Genomic DNA, 14,767 nt, shown 5'->3' with positions numbered 1-14,767 from the left:
AAACCATAAAACTCTTAGAAAAAAACATAGGCAAAAATCTCTTGGACCTAAACATGAGTAACTTCTTAATGAACAAATCTCCCTGGACAAGGGAAACAAAAGCAAAAATGAACAAGTGGGACTACATCAAACTAAAAAGCTTCTGTACAGCAAAGGACACCATCAGCAGAACAAAAAGACATCCTACAGTATGGGAGAATATATTCACAAATGACATTTCCGATAAGGGGTTGACATCCACATAATATAAAGAGCTCATGCACCTCAATAAACAAAAAGCAAATAAGCCAATTAAAATATGGGCAGAGAAGCTGAACAGACACTTCTCCAAAGAAGAAATTCAGATGACCAACAGGCACATGAAAACATGCTCCACATCACTAATCATCAGAGAAATGCAAATTAAAGCCACAATGAGGTATCACCTCACACCAGTTAGGATGGCCACCATCCAAAAGACAAACATTAATGAATGTTGGGGAGGATGTGGAGAAAGGGGAACTCTCCTACACTGCTGGTGGGAATGTAAATTAGTTCAACCACTGTGGAAAGCAGTATGGAAGTTCCTCAAAAAACTCAAAATAGAAATACCATTTGTCCCAGGAATTCCACTCCTAGGAATTTACCCTAAGAATGCAGGAGCCCAGTTTGAAAAAGACATATGCACCCCTATGTTTATTGCAGCACTATTTACAATAGCCAAGAAATGGAAGCAAACTAAGTGTCAATCAGTAGAATAATGGATAAAGATGTGGTACATATACACAATGGAATATTAGTCAGCCACAAGAAGAAAACAAATCCTACCTCTTGCAACAACATGGATGGAGCTAGAGGGTATTATGCTCAGTGAAATAAGCCAGGCAGAGAAAGACAAGTATCAAAATGATTTCACTCATCTGTGGAGTATAAGAACAAAGAAAAAACTGAAGGAACAAAACAGCAGCAGACTCACAGAACCCAAGAATGGACTAACAGTTACCAAAGGGAAAGGGACTGGGGAGGATGGGTGGGAAGGGAGGGATAAGGGGGAAAAAGGGGCATTATGATTAGCACACATAATGTAGCGAGGGACATGGGGGACACGGGAAAGGCAATATATACAGGGAAGACAAGTAATGATTCTGTGGCATCTTACTACGCTGATGGACAGTGACTGTAATGGAGTATGTGGGGGGGACTTGATAATAGGGGGAGTCTGGTAACCATAATGCTGCTCAAGTAATTGTACATTAATGATACCAAAATTAAAAAATTAAAAAAAATTAAAAATGTATTAAGGACCTATTATTTGGTTAGCTCCTTCATTATCTCTGTTCTCAATTCTTTCTCCAACAAAAGATAACATTTGATCAGCAGGTCCCGTCTTCAGCTGACTTGGAGTGTTAGGCAATGATTATAACTGTCCCTATACGCAGACCAGAGGAGGAGAAGAAAATCCCAAGCACAGACAGGTAGTTTGCTCTCTTGCTCGGGGCCCAGCTTGCCTCACAGCAGTTCAGATTCTTCAGTTTGAAACTTGAAGGATAGTTTTGTAAACCACGGACCCTACCCTAACTTCTTGGAGATCTCAATCTACAAATCTGAGAAATGATTCACATGAAAGGCTTTTAAATTAAGTGACTTGAAATCTATTTACATTATTTTGCCAATATTTTTGAAAACGTGTTCAACTTTGTCATGTTCTCAAGCTTAGTTTCAGAAATGCTGACTGCTTCCTACCTACTGGTTACTTGAGCCAGCAACACTCTAGTCGCTACTACACTTGCTTTTTTTGTCCCTTAAGAGAAGGGAATTGAGAAGGTCTATTTCAAGCACTTTCTCAGAGTGTGTTCTGCAAGAGAACAGTTTCTAAAGATGCAAAGAAAAAAAAATTTTAGAACAAATTCAAAGAAAGCCAGTTAAACAAAGTTAACTGGTTTCCTGAGGGTGGTAGTAGGGATGGGGATATGGGACAATGAGCCTTTAATATGCTAATATGCACTGTGACTCCACAAGTGGGGAGAGAAGGGTAGGTACTGGGGAGGTGGTATGGAAAAAGCAAGAACTTTCCAAACTCTTCTGACCTCAAAACCCTTTCATTCAGGACCACCTTGTAGCCCTGGTGTTTTGGGAGCACATACTTGGGGAAACCCTTAAGATATTCTTACATCAACAACAACTGTATCCTTAAATGGGATGGCATGTGGAGCACCACCCATGTGGCACAGAGCCTGGAAGGAACAGGTCCTTCCCACAGGTTCCTTCTAGGTCTGCTTGTCATTACCTCAACAGAAGCGTGTCTCCACTTGGTCTTGGCTTACTTTCTCAGATTAAACTATAAATCTTTAAAAATTACCACCAAAGCTAGAACTGCATTTGATTTTTAAATGAAGTATATTATTAAAGTATTATTTCCAAACCTTCATAACTGCAATCTGCTTCAACCACCAGTACCTATTCCAAAATGTTTTACTTGGTGAAATATGACTATTTTTAGAATATCTCTATGCTAGACTTTAAAAACCTGATGTTTTTAGAACTGTTTTCCAACACTTGATGCTTTTAGACCTGTCATGAAAATATGAAATCAAATGCAAAACAGATTTGAAAAAACTTCAGGGCCTAGTAAGCAAGGGATAAAACTCTTAAATATGTTGAGTTCTTAAAGTGCAACTTAATTTTTAAAAATTTCCAGCTTTTGTCCTTGTGGTGAAAACTTCTGCCTTCATAATTTGACCCTAATGTGCACGCTAATCAGTTGTGCTACAAAGCCAACTTCACTGTGACCCTTTTCTTCACCGTTTCCTTGCTTATTCACCTTCATAGAGCTGTTGATATTCAGTATTAAACACCATTAGCATCAATTACATTAACCCATTCAGAGGCCATGGGCCTCCAAAGACTAAATATATAAATATATATTCCTTATCTAAAACTGTATTCTCAAGATTCTGAGTTTTGAGGAAAGGACACGACTGTAGTGATATTTAGTAAACTTACTGCTATGATAACTTGTTCAGACTTATGGTTTTAGAAGGTAGAGGACCTAGGAAAAAAAATATAGAAGTCAAGGGTCCCCAGAGTCTGAAACTTATCACCCCACCACTTGCACAGACCACAGACTCTGCTCCAAATTGTCACACCCTGACTCTAGTTTGGGGTGTGATTTAAAACCAACACTCCCACTACACACTAAACACACACACGTACTTTAAAGCAAGGGTAAATAGTGTAATATCTGAATTTAAGGGACAGAAAAGTGCTATCCGAGGTACACTTTAATATGCTATTTAAATGTAGTAGTTCTCCGTGCAGCGGGGGAAGGGCATGTAGGGCAACAGGAGCTGCACAGGCTTTAAACTCCTCTCGGCTTTACACTACTTGGGGAACTTGCAATAGCTTCTTCAGCTTTCTGTGTCTCAGTTTCCTAATCCATAACATAGGACTAACACTAGTACACACCTCAGAGTTGCAAAAAGAAAATTATTATATGAGAGCAATTAGGAATAAGCACAGGAAAACCCCTATTTAATGGCTGGTCATCACTATCGCCTGCACTCATTCCCTAGTTGTCTGCTCTTGTATTTCATGTTTTTCTTTCCCCTCAGAGACCACCCATCCTTCAAGTATCTCCTCTATGCACATGACTTAAAGCATTTTCTGAAATCCAGTTCTGGGTCTTTCATTGCCAATGGGGCGTTCATATCAATAACACCTCAAACTCAGTCCACATAAAATTAAATTCACTTTCCCCTCCCCACATACTCGTCTCCATTTCAATTCCCAAGTCTATCAGTGACAATACCTTTCTCCCATTATATGGCATTCTAAACCAGTTTTACTCCTCTCCCTATCTCACATATTCAGACTGAGTTGGGGAAGTCTGTCCTATTTCAACTCTGTAATGTCTATTCTCTGTTTCCCATTTATACTGTTTGGTTTGAGTTAGTGAACAGTTTCCTAGGTGGCCTCTATTTCCCTTTCTCCCACTTCAGGCATAGGCAAGGCTGTCAGATTAATTCTCCTTAAATCACTCTGAAAAGCCCTCCATGGCTGCCTATTTCTCTCTCCTTCAAATATTAATGCCTTCTCCACTCTCTGCTCTGGCCAGGTCTCCTTTCCATACTGTCATGCAGTGAGTTAAAGCCTTCCTTGTTTTTGTTCAAACTGTTCCTTCACCCAAATGCCTCTGTTCTCCCTGCTTTCTACTGAAATCTGTCTATTCTCCCACTCTTTCTAAATCCCATCCTTCAAGGACAGATTAAGGGTCGTTTTCAGGAAGCACCCCCTCCAACTCATCCATCATTTCTTGATTTCCCCACTCCCTGAACTCCTAACCACCTAATTTAGCCTCTCTCTCCTCATTATTGCTGTTTTCTTCACGCTTAGCATTCATCTTTCTGACACAACTTAAAATTTTTGGAAGTCAGTGTCCCTTTTCCAAAACCCAAACACAGGATTTCTTTTTAAGAGGATGTTAATGGGTATGAGAATATCTGACCGATTTAGTTTACATTAATATGTAAAAAAAAATAATGTCTCAGACATCTCCATGGGTTGTGCAGTTTGCTGTAAGCCTATGAGATATGGTTCATTATGTTCCCATTTTACAGCTAGGGAAAGTGAGGCATCAAATGTTAAAGAATATGGCCCAAATAACCCAGCTGGTGACAGAGCTGATATTCAAACCTGTGCAGTCTGGCTACACAGCCCATATTCCTACCAGCACAAGACGGTGTTCAATTCTCTATTTTCTAATAGCCCCTTAGAGTAGCAGTAGGGAAAGGACTTCTTATAAAGAAGGGAGAAAGCCACCTACCCATTTAGGGAGGATCATTTAGTTGGGGATGGGAAAGGAGACACCCATACCAGACTAAATCCAAATTGAACTTTATATTAAGAACACTTTATGCCAGAAATATTACGTTTAATGTTAAACTGTTTTGCTATTATAAATAACACCACATGGAAAGATCCTAGCATATTGCATTTACTGTGCTTTTGGATTACTAAGGGTGTCAATTTTTTATTATGGCTTTCAATGTACGTCACCAAATAGCATCCTAATAGAGTCATTCCAATTTATCCAGCAAATCAATAAAATATACTTGAGTCACAACCATGTGGGGAATATAATTTTGTTAACTTTTACCAAAACTACAGGTATAAAAGGGTGTCTCTGTGCTTTGAGTTGAATTATCAGCAAGGTTGAATGTATTTACATATTAGTTTACTATCTCCCCTTTTATATTTGTTGTAAAGATACATTTTTATACTGAGAGTTCATTACATCATAGAGATATTGTAAATAATGTGAATCTTGTTTTATTACTGCTTATATTTTTTAAAAACTAAACAGAAAAGAAAAGAAAGGCACTCTTTCTCCTTCTCTATCCTAGTATATTCCACTCAGTATCATAGCTCCTTAAGTGCCTCAGAGAGGAGTGGGGAAAAAAGGAAGGAAAAATAAAATTTTAGGGAAAAGGAGGGAAAAAGTATGAGTAACAACGTGAAAAATGAGAAGCAATGAGTAACAATCAAAAAGATAAACAGAAATGAGAAGTTACAAGTAGAAAAGGACAAAAGGAAGAGGGAAGAGCCCCTTCATTCTCTTGGGGACCGTGGACTATGGAATATTAATTGGCTACTTAACCATTACAACCTTAAATGCTCTTATCTTGAAGCTATCCCAGCCTCAGAATGGGAAAGAGGCAGTGGGGGTAGAGTAAGACAGGATTCAGCAGAGGCTAAAGCAGTTATCACTAGGGGATAGAAAGATAATTGTGTCTTTCAATTATGAAGTGAAAAGTTTTACAATGTAGCTATAAGCAAAACTGTCAGGAAACACTACAGAAGCGTGATTTATAGGTAGAAGGAAATGGCAAAACCATGAAGTAGATGCTATTGGCTGCCTACCCAGTCACCATCCCCACCCTCTGCATTGCTGGCTGACTCCTAATTTTGTTCTGGTGTTGCTCCGCCCTCCACTTGACTCGGGGAAACTCCTTGTTAGTCTAAAGCCAATTACAGACAGGATTGTTTGCTTCCCCCTTGCAAGACACTGTTTAGGGATGAGAATACAGCTCTCCCTAACTCCTATTAAAGGAAAACCACCGGAGATTTTCAGCTCAAAGATCGGAACAGCCACATTCATCTTTGGGATCCTGAGAGGAGCCAAGTAAGGAAAAGCTACCTTCCTTAAAAATGACAAAAAGAGGAACACAGAGAGAACTTCAATCTTTGCTGACATCATCAAGCCACTGAACTAACCTGGAGGCCACCCTACCTTTCAACTTCCACAGGATAATAGATTTTCGTTACTGTTCTGTTTAGATTTAAGGATTTTCTTTATGGCTTAATTCCTTATGGTTGAATTATCCTAAGTGATTCATAATTAAAAATACTACAAGATTGTTATCATCAGTACATTAACACAATGCGACTAAAAAAAATAACAAATCTAATACCTTCACTGCTACTTGAACATCTTGAAGTAACCATCTATTTTCAATTTTTCCATCTTTTTGATGTTTTCCTTATTTTAAATTATACAAAAATATCCAAAAATCAAACACTTCTGGTTAACAATTTTCAGCATATCTGGCAACCTTTAAAGTTAGAATAAAAATACTTTATTTTATTACTCTTTTAAGAGTTTCCTTACTAACAAATGTCTAAATACTTGGTTCTTGCATGTTGTGAAAAGCAGCTAAAAAGAGTAATAAAAATAAATTCTAGCAGTTTATTGACCAAATATTTTTTAAGTAAATCCTACTATACAACTGATACAAAATCAGAAAAGAGTCCACCAAGGGGAAAAAAAAATACCTCCTGTTGAGTACATTAAAACAGACTGAAAAATGCAAATCTCTTTTAAAAATCACCCTTTTAAAAAAAAAGTACTAACTTTGATACAATGCATAAATTCAAAATTGGAACAAGCTGTTATATTCCAAATAAATAAGAAAACAAAAAGTACCAAAAGGGAAGAAATATTACTACCCCAGAAACTTTCACCATTTTCACAGTGAATTCACACAGTAGAAATCATAATGCATCTTTAATGATGTTACGTTTTTCAACAGCTCACTTTTTTTTTAAAGAACACTACATATGAAGTCCTATAAAAACATCAGCATTGATGGACAGTGACTGTAGTGGGGTGTGGGGGGGGGGATTTGGTGAGGGGGGAAGCCTGGTAAACATAGTGTTCTTCATGTAATTGTAGATTAATGATAGCAAAAGTAAAAATAAACAAACAACAACAAAAAAAACACATCAGCATTGTAAATCCAACAAGCCCATTACTGGAGTGGACTAATCTTTTCCCATCCATCTTGACCTGGGAACTTACACGTTTATTAGTACACTTGCTTCATGGTATGCATGTGAAATGTATACTACAAGACAAGCTACTGGAAATTCTGTTGAGAATCTCCTCCAAAAGTATTTGTCCTTTTAAAAAAATGTTGTACTGAATTTTAAAACATCAGAATGCTAAGGTAGGAGTTCATTCACATCCATCCGTGGAAGAGAACATTTGTTAATTTGTTTAAATATTTCATAAGCACCTACTATCTACCAGATACTAGCTAAGCACAGAGAATAACAAAATAGACCCTGTCCCTCTCTTCATCAGCTCAGTCTAGTCCAGGGTCAGCAAACATTTTCTGTAAAGGGCCACAGAGTAAATATTAACCCTTATGGGCCATAATGTCTCTGTCACAACTAGTTACTCAACTCTGCCACTGTAGCACGAAAATAGCTAGACAATATGTAAATGAATGGGTGTGGTTGTGTACCAACAAAACTTTACTTGTGGACAAGGAAATTCATATTTCATATGATTTTTACAAAATAACTTTCTTATACAATCATGTTCTTATTCTGATTTTTCAATCATTTAAAAATATAAGATACCAGTTTCAGCATTCTTAGTTTGCAAGCCACACAAAAACAGGTAGCCAGTCAGATCTGGCTTACAGGCAAAACTCCTGGTCTAGACATTAATGTTAACCGTATAATTATTTACTGCGTTAAGTGCTCAAAGGGAAAACACAATACATAAGTCTAATAGAGTTTATTGAGGATACATGGCCTGGTTTGAAGGATCAAGGAAGCCTTTTCCAAAGAAGTTATTTTTAGGCTTAAACTTAAAGGATGAGGAGAGCCAGCCAAAGGTGAGGAAGAAAAGCAAAGAGTTTACAGACAAGTGAATGGAATGTGTAAAAGCCCTAAAAGAAGAAATACAATCTACTGAAGAATCTGTGAGGTTGGAACACAGAGTAAGAAGTGTGGCATGAGATAACAAAGAAGGAGACCAGCCCATACAGTCTTTTTGGCTAGGGTCAGAGATTCTGGTCTTTGTCCTAAGAGCAACTGGAAATCATTAAAAGGGTTTCAGTAGTAGAGGCGCACAATTAGATCTGGATTTGTTACATGTCACTAAGACTAAATATGGAGAAAAATTAAAAGGGAGCATACATGCAGGGACACCCGTAAGCAAGGTTCTGGCAGGAGACCAGGGTGCTGACAGTGGAGTTCAGAAGGGAAAAGAGGGAAGATGCAGTGACTTGATAAGGTAGAAAGAAAGGCAGATTCCCTACATGCCTCAAGTTTCCATTTTCCACACCAGGATACTGGCATCATTCATTGAACCAAATATACGAAAAAAAACGTGTGTGTGTGTGTGTGTGTGTGTACAAATTTTGAACTCAATTTTTGACATGCTGAGCTTGAGTTGCCTAGAAGATATTCTAGTGGAAGTCCTAAGTAATCGGTTGGATATAAGAATCAGAGGCAGGACAGGTTTGTTTTAAATCAGGAATAGAGTTTGGGAATTGTCAGCATACAGATTATAACTGAAACCACAGGAGGAGATGAAATTACCTAAAGAAAGGGTATAGAACCATGTGGCACATGAGAATCACCAGGAAACATTAAAAAAAATTTTGATGCCCCAGCAGTAACCCTGGACCAATGATACCAGAATCTCTGGGAGCAGGACTGAGGCATCATTGTTTTTTAAGTCTTCTAAGTGTTTCCAACGTGCAGCCAAGGTTGCAAAGATAGGACATTAAGAATTAACAGTACCATAGAAAGATCAAAAGATTAAGAGATGTAGGTTTCTAGTCCTAGCTACCTCATAGTGTATCTCTGACCTCAGACTACTTTACATCTCTAAATTCTAGTTTAGCTCAACAGAAAAGTGAGATAATAGCACTAGTTTATCTTCAACATCCCCTGGAGACCCAAAAATCTGAGTCAAAGTTACAAAATTGAAATATTTCTTTCTTCTTGCAGGGGGAAAGAGGAATAAAAAGAAAAACAGATAATAACCAATAGCCAGTACTAGAATATACAATATTTTTTAAAAAATAAGTATCCTCCAAGCCAGTAACATTTCTAAATGATAGGACTAACACATCAAATAGTAAAATAGTATTTGATAGTATTTTGTTAAGCCTAGGAACATTCTATCTAGACTAGTTTTTCTATATGATACTATGTTATTCCACAGCTAGTAAATACAGGAAGATCAAAATGGTGCCATGAATTTAATTTGGAAATTCCAATTCAAAATTCTATAGAGCAGAACTTTTCTAAAGATAAAGTGAACTGCATTTGAAGATTTAGGAAGCATGCATGTAAACATAGAAAAGCACAGTGCTCAGATTCAGAAGACCTGGGCTGAAGTTTGGATCTTTCACTTAGCAGCTCTTAGGAATTTAACCAAGTTTCCTACTTCCAAGTCTCAATACCCTCAGCTGTAAAATAGAAGTTAAGTCAACTTCAGAGTTACTGTAGAAATTAAAACGGCTGTGAAAAATAGCTATACAAAAAGTATTGCCATTTTTACATTATTTTCCACATAATTTTAACATTAACTTTGACTTAGATGTTTTGATGAGTGGATCTTCTATGCTAACAGCAGGTATTTCAAAGAAGAAAAAAAAAACTGTCTTCGTGCTATGACTTTTTTGTTCCAGTTAGAGCAAGTCTACTTTGCTGGACATATTTTAATGGAACAACTTAGTCTCTTGGTAATTCCCACTACACTCTTCAAATTTCATTTTTACCATCTGACTTCAAATTCCACAAAGCAGATAGACTACAGTGTCACTAAAATTCTGTTAAGGAACAATTAATATCCTGAAAAGTTAACCTGTATTTGTGAGCCACTTGATTGTTTTTCATTAATCCCAAGACAATACATGACAGCTAGAAAAAGACAGCTAAATATACAGCTCTCAATTTGAAGATCACGGAATAATGCATTACGCAAGTACAATTTCTCCTGAAGTCAGACAGACAAGGGACGGTTTGTTCAACCAGACAGATTTCCTCCATCCCTCTCACAATTTCTAACGTTAGAACCAAAGGACACTGAATTTCACACTTGCAGAATCTCCTGGCCTCCAAAGCACTGCTGTGAGAAATAATGACCTAGCCATTAACGACAAAGACTTACAGCAATTTGCTAAGTAATCTTTCAAAAGCCTCCTTCATTCAAACTGGTTTGTCAATGGGAAAGAACATTTCATAAATCTGAAGATTTACAAGTGAACTTTGAAGTTTAACATTACAAGAATAGAAATTATGTCAGGTTATAACAGAACAAACGAATTATGGAGAGTTGGGAGTAAATTTTAAGAGTCTTAGGGAGGATTAGTACTGTAAAAGGAAACTCAAGACTATCTTATATTCTCTTCAAAGAGATTTTTAAGCAAAGGCTATCATGTGTTGGCTTGTTGTGAGCAATTACTAATATTAGCAAATAACTTGCAGTGGTCACTAATAAAAAAACAAAAACATAAAGAGTTCTGTAAGAGCCCTGACTCACTAGACACTCTTAAGATTTTTAGATATACATACCTAATACAGCACAAATTGTTTTGCCAATAATTTGCTCCTTCCCCAGTGAAATACACGCTAGTACGAAATGGACACTTTTCTTTGATCTAAATCCTAAAACAGGATAATTATTTTGATGACATATTATGATATCCAGACACTGCCAAAAAACTGAAAAAACACCAGGACAGACAACAAGATGAAACTGTTTGGAAGAGATGAAACAGTTTGGAAAACCATAAACTCTTTTATTAGTGTCTATAACATAGCAAGAGACCATAAGGGAAAATAAATTATATTTCAAAAGTGAATCCCTACTACAGAAAGGAAACACACTGTATTTACATTGATAAAACCTGCCAAGGCTTTAAAATTGCTGACGATACCACTGAGAAAAGCTAAGCTGAACTGCAGATTACCTCAAAGCACGTTGTTTTGATGTGCTGTGCAGGTTATCATTAGAGTCTGCAGATAAGCTTTTTTAAGACGTTATAGCCACTGCTCCAGCTGAAACATAAGCATTGAGCAGAGGACCAGGAAGAAAGGAAAAACCTGCCCAATTTTGCAAACTGGTAATACCATTGACAGAATAGGAAGGAATGTGGGAAAGGCAGATGGATTTTAACTTAAACAGCTCAAATTTGAGCTTAGAAGAGGATGGCTTGGTGGAATTAGTCAACCAGCCCATGGAAGGGAAAGAGCACATGGGTCAGGGCTGGATTCATATTCAATGTTACTTGCCAGCCAGATGTTCAAATGTGTGTATATACATTTTGTGTATTGACTATTGCTGAGCAGCTATTATGTACAGGTGTAGTGAAGCACTGCAATGGATACAGAAATGGGGAAAACAAAAGAAGTTCCTGCACTGAAGCAGCTTATAGTCCAGTAAAAGGGATAAAAGAAACATTCTGCCTGAAAATAAAATTATGGCCTCTAAGCAAGGCTCAAAGTGATATGGAGTTGCATCCCTAGTTTGCTTCAACACACACAGATACATTATTCTAAAACTGCTTATGCTCCTGAAAGGAGCATTAAAATGCTATCAGCTTTGTAACACTTCACAAATGAAGAATGATGCCAAAATCTCAAACAAGAAAAAAAAGATGATGACCAGCTCTTTTGGCATAGAACCTCCTCCTCAATGCTCCACAGAATACTACAAGTCCCTGAAGCTGAACTTAAAGGCATGTGACAGCTGCTGATTGGTTATAGGAGTCCACAGGAAAAAAAAAAAGCACCCCTTGGGGTGCATGACATGCATCTTGTATGTAGAACATGGCATGAAGGAAACTGGCCACAAGAGGTGGAAAAAGCAAAGAAAATGTATGTGGCAGCATTCTGAAGAGTACAATGTGGAGCTAGTCAAATCCAAGACCTGTTATTAAAGCAGAGTTTTGGTTCAGAATCCATCTCCCGCAAATTTAAGTATTCACACACTGAACAAGCCATCTATAAACTATCAATACTCTTCTGTCTTAAAGGCCTTTCACCACCAAAAGAGGATGTAAAGTAAACCAGTTCTTAAAAGAAAGGCAATATGTAAGACACCTTTTGGGTAAAAACAATATTTAAATAAATATTAGATGCATATAACTAGATCCTCCCTCCCCCCCAAACTCCCTAACCAGTTGAGAGGTATTGTATAATTCCACACCTGTATCTGTTAATATGAAAACCCTGGTCTATTGACCTCTCCTTCATAACACAGTTTTTCTTTGCTATTCTGACAGGAAGGGTTACCTAACTAAACCAATCAGACTGAGTATGATCCTAGTAGGAAAACAAAACAAACAAAAAACCCACAGGTAAGCAAATACCCCCCAAAAAGAACTGGACAAATAGGATGGATGCTTGATAAAACATAATGTCCTCCATTCATCTGCAATTCTAGTCAATTTCTAACATCTCAGATTTTCAGAACAAGTATGCAGGTTATTTAAAACTGAGTTATATATAGTCATTTAGCAGCAGCAAAACACTTCTGGCATTATCACAGACGCTAGATCTCTGGAGGAATTTTTTTTTCCAAACTAGCATTTTTCTTCACCAAGAACAGACCAGTCTTTATTTCTAAAAACAAGAGCTCTTGTCTCCCCACAAAAACAAACAAATCAAAGACCACAGTTAAATCTACGCTAATGAAACTGTGAGATTACATCCCAGGCGTTGTCAGAGCCTATTTTTCATACACAACCAGTAGACAGTTTGATGCAGTATTCCTGATTGCTTTTTATCGTATTTGTAAATACACTCACTAATCCACTAAATTAGGTAATTTACAAACAGGTTCTCTCAGTTATTAGTGGCCAGCAGTCAAGTTCTATTAAATCTGATCCTTATACAGTTGTCTAAACATTTCCATCCAGGTTAAGGACTCGGATCGGCAAGAGAGAGGGAGGTTAGCGAAATTTGGATGGGGGCAGGGTGGAAGCAGAGAGAAATCTCTGCATCTCAGCCCTCAGCGACAACATTCATCCAGTGCCCACAGAAAAACTAAATTCGGCACCTCTTCCTCCTGTTACACTGGCAACAAAGAGGGAGTTTCCGTAACGCTCCCGTCACCCACCAGCGGCCCAATCTCCTTCCCAGCCCCGTCCCAGCGCTCCCACAGGGGCCTCGGTGTGCTTGGAGGCCGCGGTGCCCGGGGTCAAGGCACAAAGGGGGGATGGGGTGAAGGCAAGCGGGTGCTTTCTGGGAAGTGAGCAGTGGAAGGGTTGCCGGACCCGCTTAAACACCTGAACCCGGACCGGGGCTGCGGGCCAAAGAGAATATCTAATGGAGCAGAAACTGGAATAAGGTGGGAGAGGGGTGAAGAGCCCATGTTGGGGTACTCCTTCAGGAAGCACAGAAAACATCCATCGGTGTATGGGGAGCGGGAGACTCCCTGGAGGTGGGAGGACAGGCGCAAGGCCCGGAAGACTTAGGGAAGAGGTTGCCCCCTGGGGCCGAGAGGAGGCGCCCGTGTTACCTCTACCTGCGGGCGGGCGGGCCGGGCCGCTCAGGTGTGACAGGGAGGGGAGAGGCCAAGTCGGAAAGGGGTTGGCGAGAGCCGGCGGCGCCCTGGGGGCCGCGCAGAGGCGCCTGCGAGTCGGCAGCCGCGAAGGCATCTGCGGGACAGGAAGGAGGGAGAGGAGGAGGTGGGGGTCTCCGGAGTGCACGGTGGGCTGACGAGAGACTCGCGGGTGGCGGGAGACATCGCGTGGCGGACGCCGGTGGGGAGGCATCCGGGCGGGCGGCCGGGAGGCGGGAGCCCCTCACCTGCGCGGCGGAGGAGGCGGAGCTGCAGCAGCCCATGGCGGGGCCGGAGAAGCCCGGAGGCGGCGCCGGGCGCGCAGCTACGCCCCGGAGCCCCTCGGCATGCGAGCCGACGAGCGCCCGGGGAGGGCGCGGCCTGGCTCCGCACGGCTTGGCGGCGGCGGCGGCGGCGGCACGGGCGGCTGTGGGCACTCAGGAGGCGGCGCGGCTCGGGGTGGGGGCCGGCCACATCCCCCGGCGGCGGCGGCGGCGGCGGCGGCTGCGCGGCTCTCGCTCGGCTCCTGCAGCTGCAGCTGCTCCCCAGCGGAAAGGGGCGGGCGGCGGCGGCGACAGCCCCTCCCCTCGTCCCCCGCCTCCCGCCTCCCGGGTCCAGTCCCTCTCCCGCTCCCTCACCCGGGCCGCCGCCTCCTCAGCGCCGCGCTCGTCTCCCATCAGACTCCCCGCCCCCAGTGCAGCGCGGCGCCGCGTCGGCGGCAGTTCTACCGCGGCCAAAACGAGGCCGGGCCCTTCCACGCGCGTCGGAGTCTGCGCGGTGCCGAGCCTATTTAGCAGTGGCACCGAGGCAGATTGCTAGGTCGGTGAGAGCGCCCGGAGCTGAGCGCCCGGGGACTACGAAGGCTCTCTGTCGAAATGGGGCCGGGTGCTTCCGGGCCCGGGAGACACGGGTGAGCAC

The 14,767-nt window shown here is 40.8% G+C and overlaps 1 protein-coding gene across 4 annotated transcripts in view; it reads right to left on the bottom strand.

Annotated features, from left to right (window-relative positions):
• The window catches only part of SLC44A1 (solute carrier family 44 member 1), a 178,020-nt gene extending 163,479 nt beyond the window's left edge, over positions 1 to 14,541 (bottom strand). For 3 of the 4 annotated variants that reach the window (XM_036903292.2, XM_036903291.2, XM_036903289.2), the window contains exon 1: positions 14,488 to 14,541. In XM_036903292.2, the coding sequence (XP_036759187.2) occupies positions 14,488 to 14,526 (39 nt within the window). In that variant the 5' untranslated portion in view covers positions 14,527 to 14,541. Of the gene's footprint in view, positions 1 to 14,097; positions 14,389 to 14,487 lie in introns of those variants that run through there. The other variant, XM_036903290.2, reaches the window with a different exon arrangement.
• Between the last annotated feature and the right edge of the window lie 226 nt (positions 14,542 to 14,767).

The sequence above is a fragment of the Manis pentadactyla genome, chromosome 3, assembly GCF_030020395.1.
Source record: "Manis pentadactyla isolate mManPen7 chromosome 3, mManPen7.hap1, whole genome shotgun sequence".
In the NCBI taxonomy this organism is placed as follows: domain Eukaryota; kingdom Metazoa; phylum Chordata; class Mammalia; order Pholidota; family Manidae; genus Manis; species Manis pentadactyla.
The sequence above is the reverse complement of the archived record's forward strand: the minus strand, read 5'-3'. Positions and strand labels throughout refer to the sequence as shown.